This window comes from Panicum virgatum, chromosome 5K (genome assembly GCF_016808335.1).
Source record: "Panicum virgatum strain AP13 chromosome 5K, P.virgatum_v5, whole genome shotgun sequence".
Taxonomy (NCBI): Eukaryota; Viridiplantae; Streptophyta; class Magnoliopsida; order Poales; family Poaceae; genus Panicum; species Panicum virgatum.
Genome location: NC_053140.1, coordinates 5,254,746 through 5,267,773, shown reverse-complemented (window position 1 = coordinate 5,267,773; position 13,028 = coordinate 5,254,746). Strand labels below are relative to the sequence as shown.

The following is a 13,028-nucleotide window of genomic DNA, read 5'->3' as shown; positions in this document are numbered from 1 at the left end:
GGCGGCCGATTCGGCCGCCACACCTGCGGCGCGGAAGGTGTGGCGCGGTGCGGCGCCGTAGGCGGCAAACCAAACACGCCTTGAATCCGGCGCCTCGGTCCCGGCTCCGAGAACGCGAGAACCGTGGGCGTCCTGGACGGTGGATTCCTCGGCAGGCACGCGGCCGTGCCGACGCCGCTGACGGAGACAGTAGCCGATCGCCTCTCGCGGCTCGGGCCGGGCGTCCACCACGTGCCGGCCTCGCCGCGCCCGCGAGCTGCTCGATCGGCCGTCGGCGACGCGCCTCGCGGCCTCACCCGCGGGAGTTCTCTCTCGCGCCACGGCTCCATTCCAATCGTGCATCCACGTCAGGTCAGGCGACGTTCCCGGCCGGGCCGCGCCGCGCCCGGGCCACCTTACCTGCGGTCACTTTCGCCACGGTTGATGCTGCTACTACTACTAGTGGATTGCGCGCGCGTTGCCCGCTCATAATTTCTTTGTATTAATGGGTAATCGATATGGTTAGAGAAAATATAAGCTCGCGTACCCTTATATTTATCATGTATATGTTTCTTTTTTTAGATTTATAAACAGTTAATGTAATTAATTAATTCTTATGCTACTAAATGCTTATAGATACAAAAACTCACAGTAGGTAACTATAATATTAATATTCTACATTATTTATAGGGAATTATAATAGACAGTAGATTACATTTATATTACAACAAAACACATTTGGTGCTCTAGTAAAAGGCTAGAGACTACCAAGTACATAATCTAAAATCGAGCTGTAGTTGCAGCTGTTTTGGGATGGTCCGAAAAGAGTGGCTTGGTTTCTCCTTAATATAGACATTACATGCTGGAAAAGTTTAGACGAGAGGTGGTATATTTATGTTTTGGTTGATGATAGAAGTTGATGCTGCATCAACATAGTTGCTTCCTTATTCTGATGAGATTGGGAGCACATGATTGATTGGGACTTGTTTCACCTGATAGCCGCTGGCAAAATTTCAATTGTTCCAGATTTCATTTTTAGTATGAGGTTGTACAGAGCTAATTCCCCTCGTTGATGCCGCTCCTCGTCTCTGCTGAAAGGCAAGCACCCAAATCAACCAACAATTTACCACTTGCACGAAGGATTAAAGCAAAGCAAGAGGACCTTCTTTGAAAGACTATGTACACGAGCAAAGCAATAAGCAACTCACCAAACATGGTTTGTACACGAGCAACTTGAGCTTGGCTTTAGATGGACAGCTTGGCTTAGATGAAAGACTGTCTGCTACTGATGCGTGGTTGCCCTAACACACCGCCCAGGCCACCGTCGTGACATCTCGAGTTGGCTTGGAGTCGAGGAGGAAGAGGCAACTCATTTTCCTAATTGGAAAATCAAATCAGGTATCAACCAGTAAAAAAAGTAATTGCAAAATTGAAAGAAATTACTTTGTCTCTCCCTTTCTGTACATGTTTTTTTTTCCTGTGATTCCATCTGGCAATACATCATTATTTATAAATAGTAGAAAACAAGAAAGTAGGGTAGCCTTCTAGGAAAAAATGACATATTGATACATATGTGTACATAGATTTCAATAGAGAATGATGCACGATAATCACACAAATGGTACATGAATGAAAGTTTTTTTGTGGTGGGTGATTTATTTTTGCTTGGGACTGATTGTCCTTGGCTCGTATACATAGTATTTAATCTCTTCATATATTCTCTTTGTTGTGCAAGCCTAAGCTGGAGCTTCTTATGGACCCAAAACATAAAGATAATTAGTAAGGATCTGCAGGTGGTTTACTTTTTTAAGATAAGTTAGAGGAACCCTTACATACTGTGAACCTGCACCAAAATGAAAAATAATGAGTCTGCACTCAAAAGCTACTGTTTTTAAACTTTGGATAAGAAACTACTGTGCAAGTCTGAGCTGGGGCTTCTCTTTCGTATATGAAATTTGCTTTAGCCAATTAGAGCCTGTGGTAGAACAACAGTCGACAACATGTAGATGCATTTCTCAAAAGAAATTTTTCCCTGTCATTCAATTTTCAGAAATTGTTCAACATTCAGAGCAATTGCTTGGAGCTAAACTGAAAGTACAATTTCGCCAACAGGTCCAATCAGATATGTAAATTTAATAGGATTGATAAAAAGTGGTATTCATTCAGTGATATTTCAGTAGGAACCTCAGCAGTCAAAGTCCATGTCATGTTCCCTGACTTAAAAAGGTTAATCATTTTGCCTAGAACAAAATTTCTATGGAATAATGGTCCTACAAAGCAGCTCCACTCAATCCCACTTGCATTGATAATGGAAGGTTAACCAGACTTTCACTGAGGTTCTGAATCCTTTTAACTTAAGTTGAACATAAGATACAGGAAAAAGTTCCATTAAGACAAAGTGGAAACAGGACATGCATATGTGAGTATATTACAGAATGGATATAAGGCGGACATAGCAACAGATTGTTTGATTATTTTTAGACATACGAATACCATTTTTTTTTCATTTTGAAGTTTCAGTTCAATTCTTTATTAGCTTGGAGATATTCAACAACAGTGTATCAGTAATAAGAATCCAATGGAGCAGGTAGGAAAACCTGCTTGCTTAGGTGCTTATGTTCTCTTTCATCATAATCAATTTATCTCCAACATCAAATGATGTGTCCACTGTTTTTCTTAGCACATGACCATAGTTGAGACCGCAAATATATCAGCTGTGGCTACCCACAGTCCAATCCAATTGGAGGTTCATACACGAGGCACCCTATCTAATGTTGAGACTTTTGGACATAAGATAGATATTTAAATATTCAGATGTCATGAATATTTTGAGTACCAATCAGTTCTAAACATGCAGATCTATCAGATCATCTCAAGTAGCATTAAATTTGAACCTTGCATAACACGGGAAACACAGGGATAGCAAGAACCTAATTTCAGGACGAAGTAAATATGCAGTGTTACTAAGATGGCATCTCCCTAGACATAATTTTTCAATAACAATAGCTGCTAATGCAAAATCATTGGAAAGCAACCTCTTACAAGTGAAGGATAGAACTCAGAAGTAAAGGAGTTGAAGAGGCTTGGCCCTGACATCTTATCAAATATGTGTAATAATTGCAACTAGGCAGTCAATAATAGCTCTTGCAAATCTATTAGAGCATCCTGAAGCCGCTTGTGTGCATGTAAAGGCACTCTAGAAATGAGAGCAGGGGGAAAAACCTTTGAAAATTGTAAGTAGCTTGGCAAGCACATATCCATTCTCAGCACTTTCTTGTATATGCAAGGTAGATCAAGAAGTCAAAAGGGAGCAAATTAACAACTACTACAATTCAAATACCAAATCTTGAAAATTGACAGCAATAACACATCTTAGTACACAGGTGAACTAAACTTTGAAGTTAGACAAAGGGAATATGAAAGAAATGTTCAAGGATTACCTATATAGTGGTGCAGCCTTAAGATTCCTTCCGCAGAAGGCTAACCATGCTGCACCATCAAACAGGAGTGGCAACGGAAAAGGAGTTAGCACCCAGCAAGAAGAAGAATGCTAAATATGCATAATCAACTCACCCTGGCCTGGAGAGAGGAGCAAATAATCCATAGATCAGTTTGGCCCCTCCTAATCGAGGAGCATAGCAGATAGCGGTTAGCAACGAGCAGAGGGTGCGGAGGGCGGCGCCCGCCGGAGATCCGGCAAATCGGCTTGAGCGGGATGCCGGAGGAGAGCTGCAGAGAGGTGGACCACACGACGGAGAGGGTCAGCGAGGAGGCGGCGAGGGCGGCCGGGTGAAGGTGAGGTCAGCGACGAGAAGTCGGCGACGGAGGCGAGCTCGGAGGATCGGAAGGAATGCCAATAGTAGCCAAAGCCGCAACCACCTGCGGTGTGCGTGGGCCGGTGCTCTGCAGCGCCCACCTATGTGCGCGGCCCGGTGCTCCGCCGCCGCCACCGGCGGGCGCGACCTGCCTGCGCTGGCTAGATCTGAGGAAAAACATGAGGCAGAGAGAGGTGTCAGGGAAGAAGGAAGCTGCGGAAGCGAAGATACTTACCGCTACAGAGCGACCGCCTCCTTGTGCGCCGGGCAAACTATGGTCGTCACGGCCATGAGCGTCCTGGCTGTTGAGCCGTCGGGAGCCGCCCACCTGCCGCCGCCGTCAATGCCTTGGTCGCAGCCGCCTTCGCTTCGCCGGGGTGGAATGTCGGGACTGCCGGCTCCGTGAGCTCTGGAGGTGTCCACGTCAGTACTACGGGAGCAGGCAGCGCCGGGAGGGGGGCAGCAACGCCGGCGGCCACCAGCGGGGCCCGCTCGCGTGGCGCAGCGGCCGGTGCCGGACACTGCCCGGGCACGCGGTTGGCGCCACACCGCAGCCCGGTGGCGACGTCGCTGCCCGCCACCGTCTCGCGTGGTGAGGCGGTGGCACGGGGATGGGGCAGCGGCGGGAAGGAGAGAACCGGTGGGGAGAGGAGGTCGCGCGAGCGCCGCACTGCGCAGGAGCGCTGAGGAGGAGGGGGAAAGGAGGATGAGGGCCCGCGCGGCGCGCGCGGCGCCGGCGCCGACCTCGGTTGTCCTTGTCGGTGGCGGGAAGGGCGAAGCTAGGGCCGGCGGCCGCGCGGGGAGGGAGGGAGCCACGGCCGGCGGCGGCGCGGGGAGAAGGGAGGCCGGCGGAGCGAGCGAGGATGGGAGCAGGGAGAGAGAGAGGGGAGGGGGAGGGAGAGGGAGGACGGCCGCGCACTGCGGCCATGGCGGGCCCCTGCTCCTCCGCAGAGAGGAAGGCGCCGCGGCCATGGCGTGCCTCCACCGCGCGACCGCGCGGGCCTCCACCGCCCCGCCATGGATCCGGCGAGGGGCCCTGGATCCAGGCCTCGTCGCTGCAGCTCGGCGCGAGGAGGGAGGGAGAGGGGCGGTGGAGGGGCGCGGGGAGGAGGGGCTGAACGAGTAGCGGCGCCGGAGAGGGAGGAGGTTGGGGACACCGGCGGGAGAGGAGGAAGGGGGCGGGCGGGCGGTGCGGGCAGGGAGGAGGAAGGGGGCGACGCGGGGAAGAGCGGTGGGGAGAGAGAGAATGGGAGGGAGGAAACTGGAGACCGCCTTGGCAGACGAAACTTCGTGGAAGGAACTCACGCCACCGCTGTAAATGCCAGAACAAGCGTGAGCACGGTGTGAACGCGGAGAAAAAGCAGTGCGCAGCTCCTGCTTCTGTGTGAATGTGTCGACGTGGTAAACGGCGCTACAGTTTTTACCACGGGAACCAATATTTACCGTCAGATATACATCGAATGGACTGTGGAATTTTTACTGTCGTGGACGCCCCGAGAGCTCACGGAGTCCCGCACGAATCATATATAGAAATACTTCGGCTCCCTTGGACATAGTTTCGGCTTCTTCTAAAACGATTTGTGAAATAGTTTTTCTGATGAAGCTGAAATTATTTTAAAAAATATTTAATAGCGAGGTGGAGGTGAAGCCAGCCAAAGCTACGTTTTATAGCACCGCCGGTGGAAGCTGAAACCAACTTCATGGATAGTTTCACGCCTGAAACCGGTCTAAAAAATCCATTTTGGCGCAGCTTCATTAGAAGCTCTCCGTGAAGCTGTGCTAAAGGGGTCATTGTCCTCATTAGCCTGTCCATACGGGCCAAACGTATTCCATTACTGGACGAGCGAGTTCAATGCTTGATTGCTACTGTAACGTAGGTCCAGTGATGGAGGTAGGGGACTGACAAGGACCTCCCCCCCTCATTATTTAATATTTATATCATGATCAATTGATTTGTTTGTCTTTTTACTGTGAAGCACGTATACTAGAGATGGTAAAGGGCCCAAGGTTTTGAACTAAAAAAATCTAAGAGCCGAACTCTAATCTTATATAATTTTGATCTAAATAATTTAAGGGTCTTGTTGGGCTGTGAAAAAACCACTAGGATTATGGCCCATTACCACCCCTACGTATACTCAGTCTTGATGCCACTCCAGGGTCTTGGAGTTTATCTGTGGTGCCAAAGTTAAGGTCTTGTTTGGTTAGGGGGTGAAAAAGTTTTTATGAAAACTTTTTGCCCATTTGACCACTAATTATAGATATTAAATGAAGTCTAATTACAAAACAACCTCCACAATTATGGTACTATAATATGTGATGTAGCTAATAAGATCTTTGACCGCATGATTAGAGGATGATTAGGGGCGTGCCAAAAAAAGAATGATTAGGGGTGTTAACTGTAGTATCACTGTAGCTAATTATGATAGCACTTAGGTTATTAGGTTCGTCTCGAAAAATTACACCTATCTGTAAAAAAATTTCACAAATAAATTCCGTTTAGTACTTCATACATATATTTGTCTTTTCTAAAAAAAACTTCGGGTGCTAACCAAACATGGCCTCTCTGTCTACAGTGCCAAATAGTACATCTACAGTGTCAAACAGTAGATTTACTCCTCCATTTCCTCCTATCGCTGTGGACGGTCTAAGCACCGTGGCGATCCAGGGATGAGACTGAGCCCGGGCAAAAACTCAAGCACGCAGTTCTCTCTTCGCAGTGATGTTGATTGAAAGCCTGGGCGGGTGCCTAGGGTCGCCAGCCTCTGGGTCCACCCCTGACTGACCACGCAAGAAAACAAAAATGGGTTCGCTTGTCTTTAAAAAAAAAAATGGGTTCACTTGTCTGCATCTGCAAGAATATGCTGCGTTCACTTTTTTTAAGGCAAACCACTTGAGGGGTTTACATACACGCCGTGCCCAAATGGCTAATACTGTGGATTTAATACTATAGTTGAGTGCAAATCTTTGATCTGATATACTTGTTAGATTTATAAAAAAATTCCCCTACTAATTATCTAATTTATTTTAAGATTCATAATAATGTTCCAAAAAATGGTGCCAAAGCACACCCAGCAAAAATTATGGTGTAGTTTATCCGCTGTTGCAAGAACCACGTGCTAAAACATCGTTGTGGATTTGTTATCTGCCGAAAATGCGAAGCGAGAATTGTGGTGGAAGCACACGCATGCCAAGCCCACTGGTGAGAAACCTTTCCACCAGCTATAGTTCCCCATGTTCTTCACGGGTTGTAGGCTTTTCTTTCTCAGTTCTCTGTGTGACTACGTCTGTTTCAACTCTCTGCATCTGCAAGCAGGTCTCTTTTGCCAGGTTATCACAGAGCACATGACCTTGTATACGTGTTTATTTAAGTCTAAAATGGAAATTCAGGGATGAATTTTCTACCGCTGTCCTACTCGGCAGAATTTAAATTGGAAAATTTAAACACACGCATGGTTCAGCGACTGAACTTGTGATCCTGACAAGATGACAATGCAGTTAGTTCTTGCACGATTTGACGATAAGAGGGGGCCATAAAATATGCAGGTCTGCAACTCTGCATACTACCTGTAAACCACATCTTTCAGTAGTGCACGATCCACTAGCTACTCCACTACGATCACCAAATGGCTATAGTAAATGGATGATAGGGAGTAGCACAAGCTCAATGACGCTATATAACGAGCTATCAGATCACAAAGGACTGCCACAATCAGAATTGTTCCTGACCGATAAATCGCACTGATCAGAGGTTCAGAGAGCTGACCATGGCAGCATCAGAAATGGCGGCTCTTCTCTTTCTGTTCACTGCTCTGATTCTGCTGAGAAGTTCCTTTGTTCATAGCCAAGGGCTGCAGATCGGATTCTACGACTCCTACTGTCCTGACGCCGAGGATATCGTGAGGTCGACTGTCGAGCAGTACTACGTCAAGGATGCCACCATCGCCCCAGCCCTGCTCAGACTCCATTTCCACGACTGCTTCGTTCAGGTTAGCTCTATCTGACAGTTACTCAGGCTGCTACTGCTTCTGGGTTTTGGGGATTCTTCGGTTCTTCTTGTCTGACAATTGTTACTTGTGATTACTTTTGCAGGGGTGCGATGCATCGGTCTTGATCTCTGGAGCGTCCTCCGAAAGGAGTGCGCCGCAGAATTTTGGTCTGAGGGGGTTTGAGGTGATAGATGACGCTAAATCTCAGCTGGAAGCCGTGTGCCCTGGGGTGGTGTCCTGCGCTGATATACTGGCTCTCGCCGCACGTGATACTGTTGATCTGGTTAGTCCATATTAGTACACCGACTAACCTTCTATTTTAATTTTGTCAAAAAAGTCTTTCTATTTTAAAGTCAAGTATCTTGACCCAAGTTTCTACATTTCAATGAGAGCCTGATGATTGGATTGTTCTTCTGCCATTTTTGGGGGTTGGGGTACTCAAATGCAAGACTGGTGGACCAAGCTGGTCAGTGCCACTGGGGAGAAGGGACGGCAGAATTTCACTAGCTTCTGGTGCTAATGCCTTGCCTTCTCCTGCCGATCCTGTATCTGTTCAGAGACAGAAGTTTGCTGACCAGGGCCTGTCAGACCATGATCTCGTGTCTACTAGACTCTAGACACATGCTGCAATCCAGCAATGAACGATGATGCGTGTAGAACTGATGCCCATCACCGTCGATCACCCTGCGTGAATCTATTCTGATCAGGCGCCCACACTATCGGGCAGACGGACTGCCAGTTCTTCAGCTACCGTCTGTTCAACTTCACGGCGACGGGCAACGCGGACCCGACCATCAGCCAGGCGTTCCTGCCGCAGCTCCGGGCGTTGTGCCCGCCCGGCGGCGACCCGGGGCGGCGGGTGGCGCTGGACAAGGACAGCCCCGGCGTGTTCGACGTGAGCTTCTTCAAGAACGTCCGGGACGGGAGCCCTGTAACATCTAGCCTCGCGGACAGTCCGCTATGGAGCGGCGGACGGTCCGTCAGGCAACACCCAAATATATTTATCTGGATGTAGAACCCGCCTGTCATATCCTCCTCTTCCCTCCTCACGTCGACCAGAGACCAGCGGAGCTCTAGGGAGCGACGGACGGTCCGCCAGCCAATACCCAGATATATTTATTTGAATATAGGACCCGCCTGTCATATCCTCCTCTTCCCTCCTCACGTTGACCAGAGACGAGCGGAGCTCGCCCGCTCGCTTCACCGTCGCCCCCTTTCTTCGATCTCCCTCCTCCGGGCACCATACCTCGATTCCTCGTGCGAGCACCTTCCCCAGCAGTGGCGAAGCTACCCATTAGCATTGGGGTCACAAGACCCCGATAAAAATTTAGAATTCTATAGAACTCTACAGTGAATACTAATAGAAGACCCCGTTGCATAAACATGAAGACCCCCGGTGACATTTGCGGCTGGCTTCGCGCCTGTTCCCCAGCACCTCCTCCACCTTTCCCAACCCCCAGCCCGGCTTCTCCCCAGCCGGAATCGCCCAAACCACCACCGGTCACCATTGGAGCCTCTTGAGCTTTGCTCCACCGTCGATCCGCCTCTCCGGTCGTCCTCCGCCTGAACCCAACCCGGGAATGGATTCGTGGTGAGTTATTTGTACTCCCCGGCCTTTTTCCCCTTCCGTTGTGTGCCGCCGGTGCTGGAGAACGGCCGCCGCCACCGCCGCGCTTGCTGTCGCCTGTCGCGCGGTGTTAAAAGATATGAACAGTCCGCATGTAAGGTTAGAAGTTATCCAGAGACGATGTTGTCTCTGGTGGTTTCGCAGAATTTTACTGCGGACGGTCCGCTATTGGAGAGCGGACAGTCCGCCATAGAGCTCGAATTTGTCCAGAGACGATGTTGTCTCTAGTGGGGTTTAGAAGGGTAGAACTGCGGACGGTCTGCTACTGGAGAGCGGACAGTCCGCTACTGGAGAGCGGACAGTCCGCCGTAGAGTCTAGAGTTTTGTCCAGAGACATTGTCGTCTCTTGTGGTTTGACAGAGTAAAACTGCGGATGGTCCGCCAAGGAGGGCCGGACGGTCCGCAGTAGAGTTTAAAATTTGTCCAGAGGCGTCGTTGGCTCTGGTGGTTTTGGGAAGTTAAACTGCGGACAATCCGCTATTTTGGAGCGGACGGTCCGCCGTATAGATTTGAAATTTATCCAGAGAGGCTGTTGGTTCTGGCGGGTCTGCAGAGTTGTACTGCGGACAGTCCGCCACTTGGGTGCGGATAGTCCGCAGGGCATTCCAATTGAAGTAAAGTAGTTACATCGTTGAGCTGCCCTCAATTATTTCATATGCATTCGTGTAGCATCCGCCGTTGAGGACGTCGTGTATGAGGTGGTAGCGGCACCGCAGGAGCAGCCGGATCAAGCCCAGGAGAAGAGGCGTGAGAACCCGGCCCAAGGCCCGTATGACCCCAGTTCTGAGCAACAGCTACAAGGCAAGCCCCGGTGCACATCCTATTAATTTAAATTATGACACCTATCTATGTATTTATTACTTGTGCATTACGTTTAGGAATTATTTGAAGCCCTAGTTGCATGAACCCTAGGTTTACTTGAGTTATACTAGTATGTATATGACGATAGAAATGCTATGCTAGATAAGGTTCGGTAGAAGTCGAGTAATTTTTTGTTACTAGCGAGATATATGATAGTTTTATGTTTTCATATATGAGTTATTCATCTTGGGATGAAAGTCTTGGAATGAAAGAATGAATAGAATCTGAGACCGGGCGGGAGAGGTGTAGTTCCGCCTGTGTCGGTTAAGGACCGAGCCGTTGTTGGCCCTGCTGATCATGTTTGAACTGTACTAACCACATGCCGGGAGTAGGAGGTAGTCGAAACCGGTAAGCCGAGTACTGCCTCACTTCGAAAGTACATGACTCCTTTCCACCCCTTAGGGCGAGTCGAGTAGTCGCGGAGAATCGGGTGTAAGGATCACCGGGGTGTCCGACCCTAGAGGGGGAGGGGGTGAATAGGGTCGCTAATCGCTTTCTATCCTAGGGCTCAATCTATTTGCATAAGATAAATCTAACACGTCCTACACATGCTAGTTATGACTAATGTTTATCTATGCTACTCTCTACTTACCCCTAAAAGACTTGCAACCTATAGCCAATCCTAATCAAACTAACTAGGAAAGTAAAGACATGCAAGATAGAGTAAATGCGGAAACGTAATACGGTAAGTAAAGAGGTAAGGGAGAGAATATGCAAACTCCCGTGACGACACCAAGACACACGATTTAACGTGGTTCGATTAGGACACTAAGTCCCTCCCTACGTCCACGGCCACTTGTCCAACACGAACAAGTGTGATGCCGAGTCTCTCCGCTTGATCACCGTCTTGCGTTCGCCACCAAGGCTCCCGGCAAGCAAAGGCTAAGTGACCCCAAGTCACCAAGACAAGGCCACTGCCACCATCTATCTCGAAGCGTCACCCACGGCACCGTCTTCACTATCAGAGCTTCTCACCAAGAGGGGTCTCCTTCCCCGCACAAAGTGTCGTTGCCACTCCACACCAAGTCGGAGGGTCACACGACGAGTACACAAGATGCTTGCCACAGCAAGACTTTCACTCAAGCTAGTTCTCTCAAGAACTAAGCCTAGACAAGCACTAAGCACTCTCACAAGTGTGCTTAAGCCTATATGATGTACAATGAAGCTCTATGGTGGTTGGAGGTGTTCTTCAAGTGTCCTATGGTTCCTTAGTCTCCAGCAACTTCAAATGACCTAGCCTTGGGGGTATATATAGCCAACACACCCCAAAATAGCCGTTGGGAAAGGCTGACAAAATTTCTTAACGCCGGTTAAACCGACGCTCTAGTTTTGTCAACACCGGTTCAACCGGTGAGTGTACTTTCCCTTCTTCTAGCCGTTACAGTCTTTCAACGGTTACTTGATCAATCGACCGACGCTCTTGAAATCACCGTCGGTTTAACCGGTGAGTGCAAGCTCAGAAACCCCCGAAAAATGGAGTCTCTGGACAATTGCACCGACGCTCAAATTTGAGCATCGTCGGTTTAACCGGTGCTAAACCCTAGCCTCAGCCTCTGGGTCCATTGCACCGACGCCTTCATTTTTTCCGTCGTCGGTTCAACTGGTGCACTCTGCTGACTTGGTCTCCACTGAGCCCATTGCACCGGTGAGTACAATTTTCCTATCGTCGGTTTAATCGGTGATAGTAAATTGTCTCTGTTTTGATCTTTTTGACTTGGATTTCTTCACGGTCTCTTCGATTCTTGTCCTTTGGAACCACCGTAGGGGCGGCCTTTCGGGCCTTGTTACGCCTATCTTCTCTTTGTCATCACTTGAACCTAAAAAACTGAGAATGATTATCTTAACAATTATATTAGTCCAAGTGTTGTGTTGTCTATATCAATCACCAAAACATTATATTGAAATATGGCATGAGAGGCTATTTTCGCTACATCGGGATGCATGTATTTACTTTTGGTGGTCTCTCGTTGAGCTCGGCAGACTATACGCTGGTGGGGCGGTCCTGTAGTTCGAGGCGGGGAGGGGAATGGTTGACTCGTATAGTTCGACGGGGCAAATGCGTGCCGTGTTGGTTAGGTCCACCTTGCAAGGTTAAATCAAATCGATTCGCCGTCAGTCGCTCTCGGATATGAGCACCTTGATCACTGCATCGCATCGTAGTGTTATGATGGAATGATGAGTATATTCATTTATATAAGTTAAGGAACACATTGAACTATTATAGATTGCACCACTATGTTTGCTATAGTTGGCTTTAAGCAAAAAATTGGGCTATAGTTAAATTAAATAGAATCTGGAGCTAAAATATGGAAATTAAGGAATTACTTTAGTCGCTATTTTCTGCAAAATAACCACCAGCCAAAAGCCTTACATGTCTAGATAAGTGGGCTAAGTTATACCCACTCGTCGGGTAAGCCTTGCTGAGTATTAGTATACTCAGGGTTTGTTGCCACAATTATTTCAGGGCACACGGACATTGACTTCTGCCCCTGCTGCGTTAAGTTCATCCGTCGGGACGCAGAGGGATGAGAGGTTGTGGAGCCAGACACTTAGTTAGGGGTCGCCTCGGCGTACAAGTGTGGTAGTCATAGACTCTTACCTCGGTTCGAACCTTAGTTCAGTAATGTAAAGTTTGTAAATTAGGTATGTTTTAAACTTGGTTTGTTAAACTTACGGTTGAGTCTTGTATATATTGTTGTATTTTCAAATGTATGTCGTATTTGTACCATCTGCGCCCACCTTCGCGTGGGACTATCGGTG

General features: G+C 48.4%; 1 protein-coding gene and 1 long non-coding RNA gene across 4 annotated transcripts; one reads left to right on the top strand and one right to left on the bottom strand.

The window, feature by feature from the left end:
* Positions 1 to 616: 616 nt before the first annotated feature.
* LOC120705843 lies at positions 617 to 5,079 on the bottom strand. Of its 3 annotated transcripts, none has more exons than XR_005688080.1 (4): positions 4,030 to 4,983; positions 3,553 to 3,961; positions 1,188 to 3,468; positions 617 to 1,070 (listed from the first exon to the last, which is right to left on the bottom strand). It is a non-coding gene; the product is annotated as an uncharacterized LOC120705843 (long non-coding RNA). The 3 variants fall into 3 exon arrangements; XR_005688081.1 differs by having other exon boundaries at positions 3,553 to 3,946; XR_005688079.1 differs by having other exon boundaries at positions 3,553 to 5,079.
* Positions 5,080 to 6,494: 1,415 nt separating this feature from the next.
* Positions 6,495 to 8,923, top strand: LOC120709434 (peroxidase 25-like). Its single transcript, XM_039995064.1, has 5 exons — positions 6,495 to 7,780; positions 7,884 to 8,063; positions 8,230 to 8,381; positions 8,438 to 8,454; positions 8,488 to 8,923. The coding sequence occupies exons 1-5, from the start codon at positions 7,559 to 7,561 to the stop codon at positions 8,793 to 8,795; spliced, it is 879 nt and encodes a 292-aa protein (XP_039850998.1). The 5' UTR covers positions 6,495 to 7,558; the 3' UTR covers positions 8,796 to 8,923.
* The last annotated feature ends 4,105 nt before the right edge of the window (positions 8,924 to 13,028 follow it).

What these genes read in the sequence shown, in the direction of transcription:
- LOC120709434 (XM_039995064.1), top strand. Translation starts at nt 7,559, where the DNA reads ATGGCAGCATCAGAAATGGCGGCTCTTCTCTTTCTGTTCACTGCTCTG. An exon ending in TCCACGACTGCTTCGTTCAG is followed by an intron (nt 7,781 to 7,883) that starts GTTAGCTCTATC and finishes TTACTTTTGCAG; the next exon opens with GGGTGCGATGCATCGGTCTT. An exon ending in CACGTGATACTGTTGATCTG is followed by an intron (nt 8,064 to 8,229) that starts GTTAGTCCATAT and finishes CTCAAATGCAAG; the next exon opens with ACTGGTGGACCAAGCTGGTC.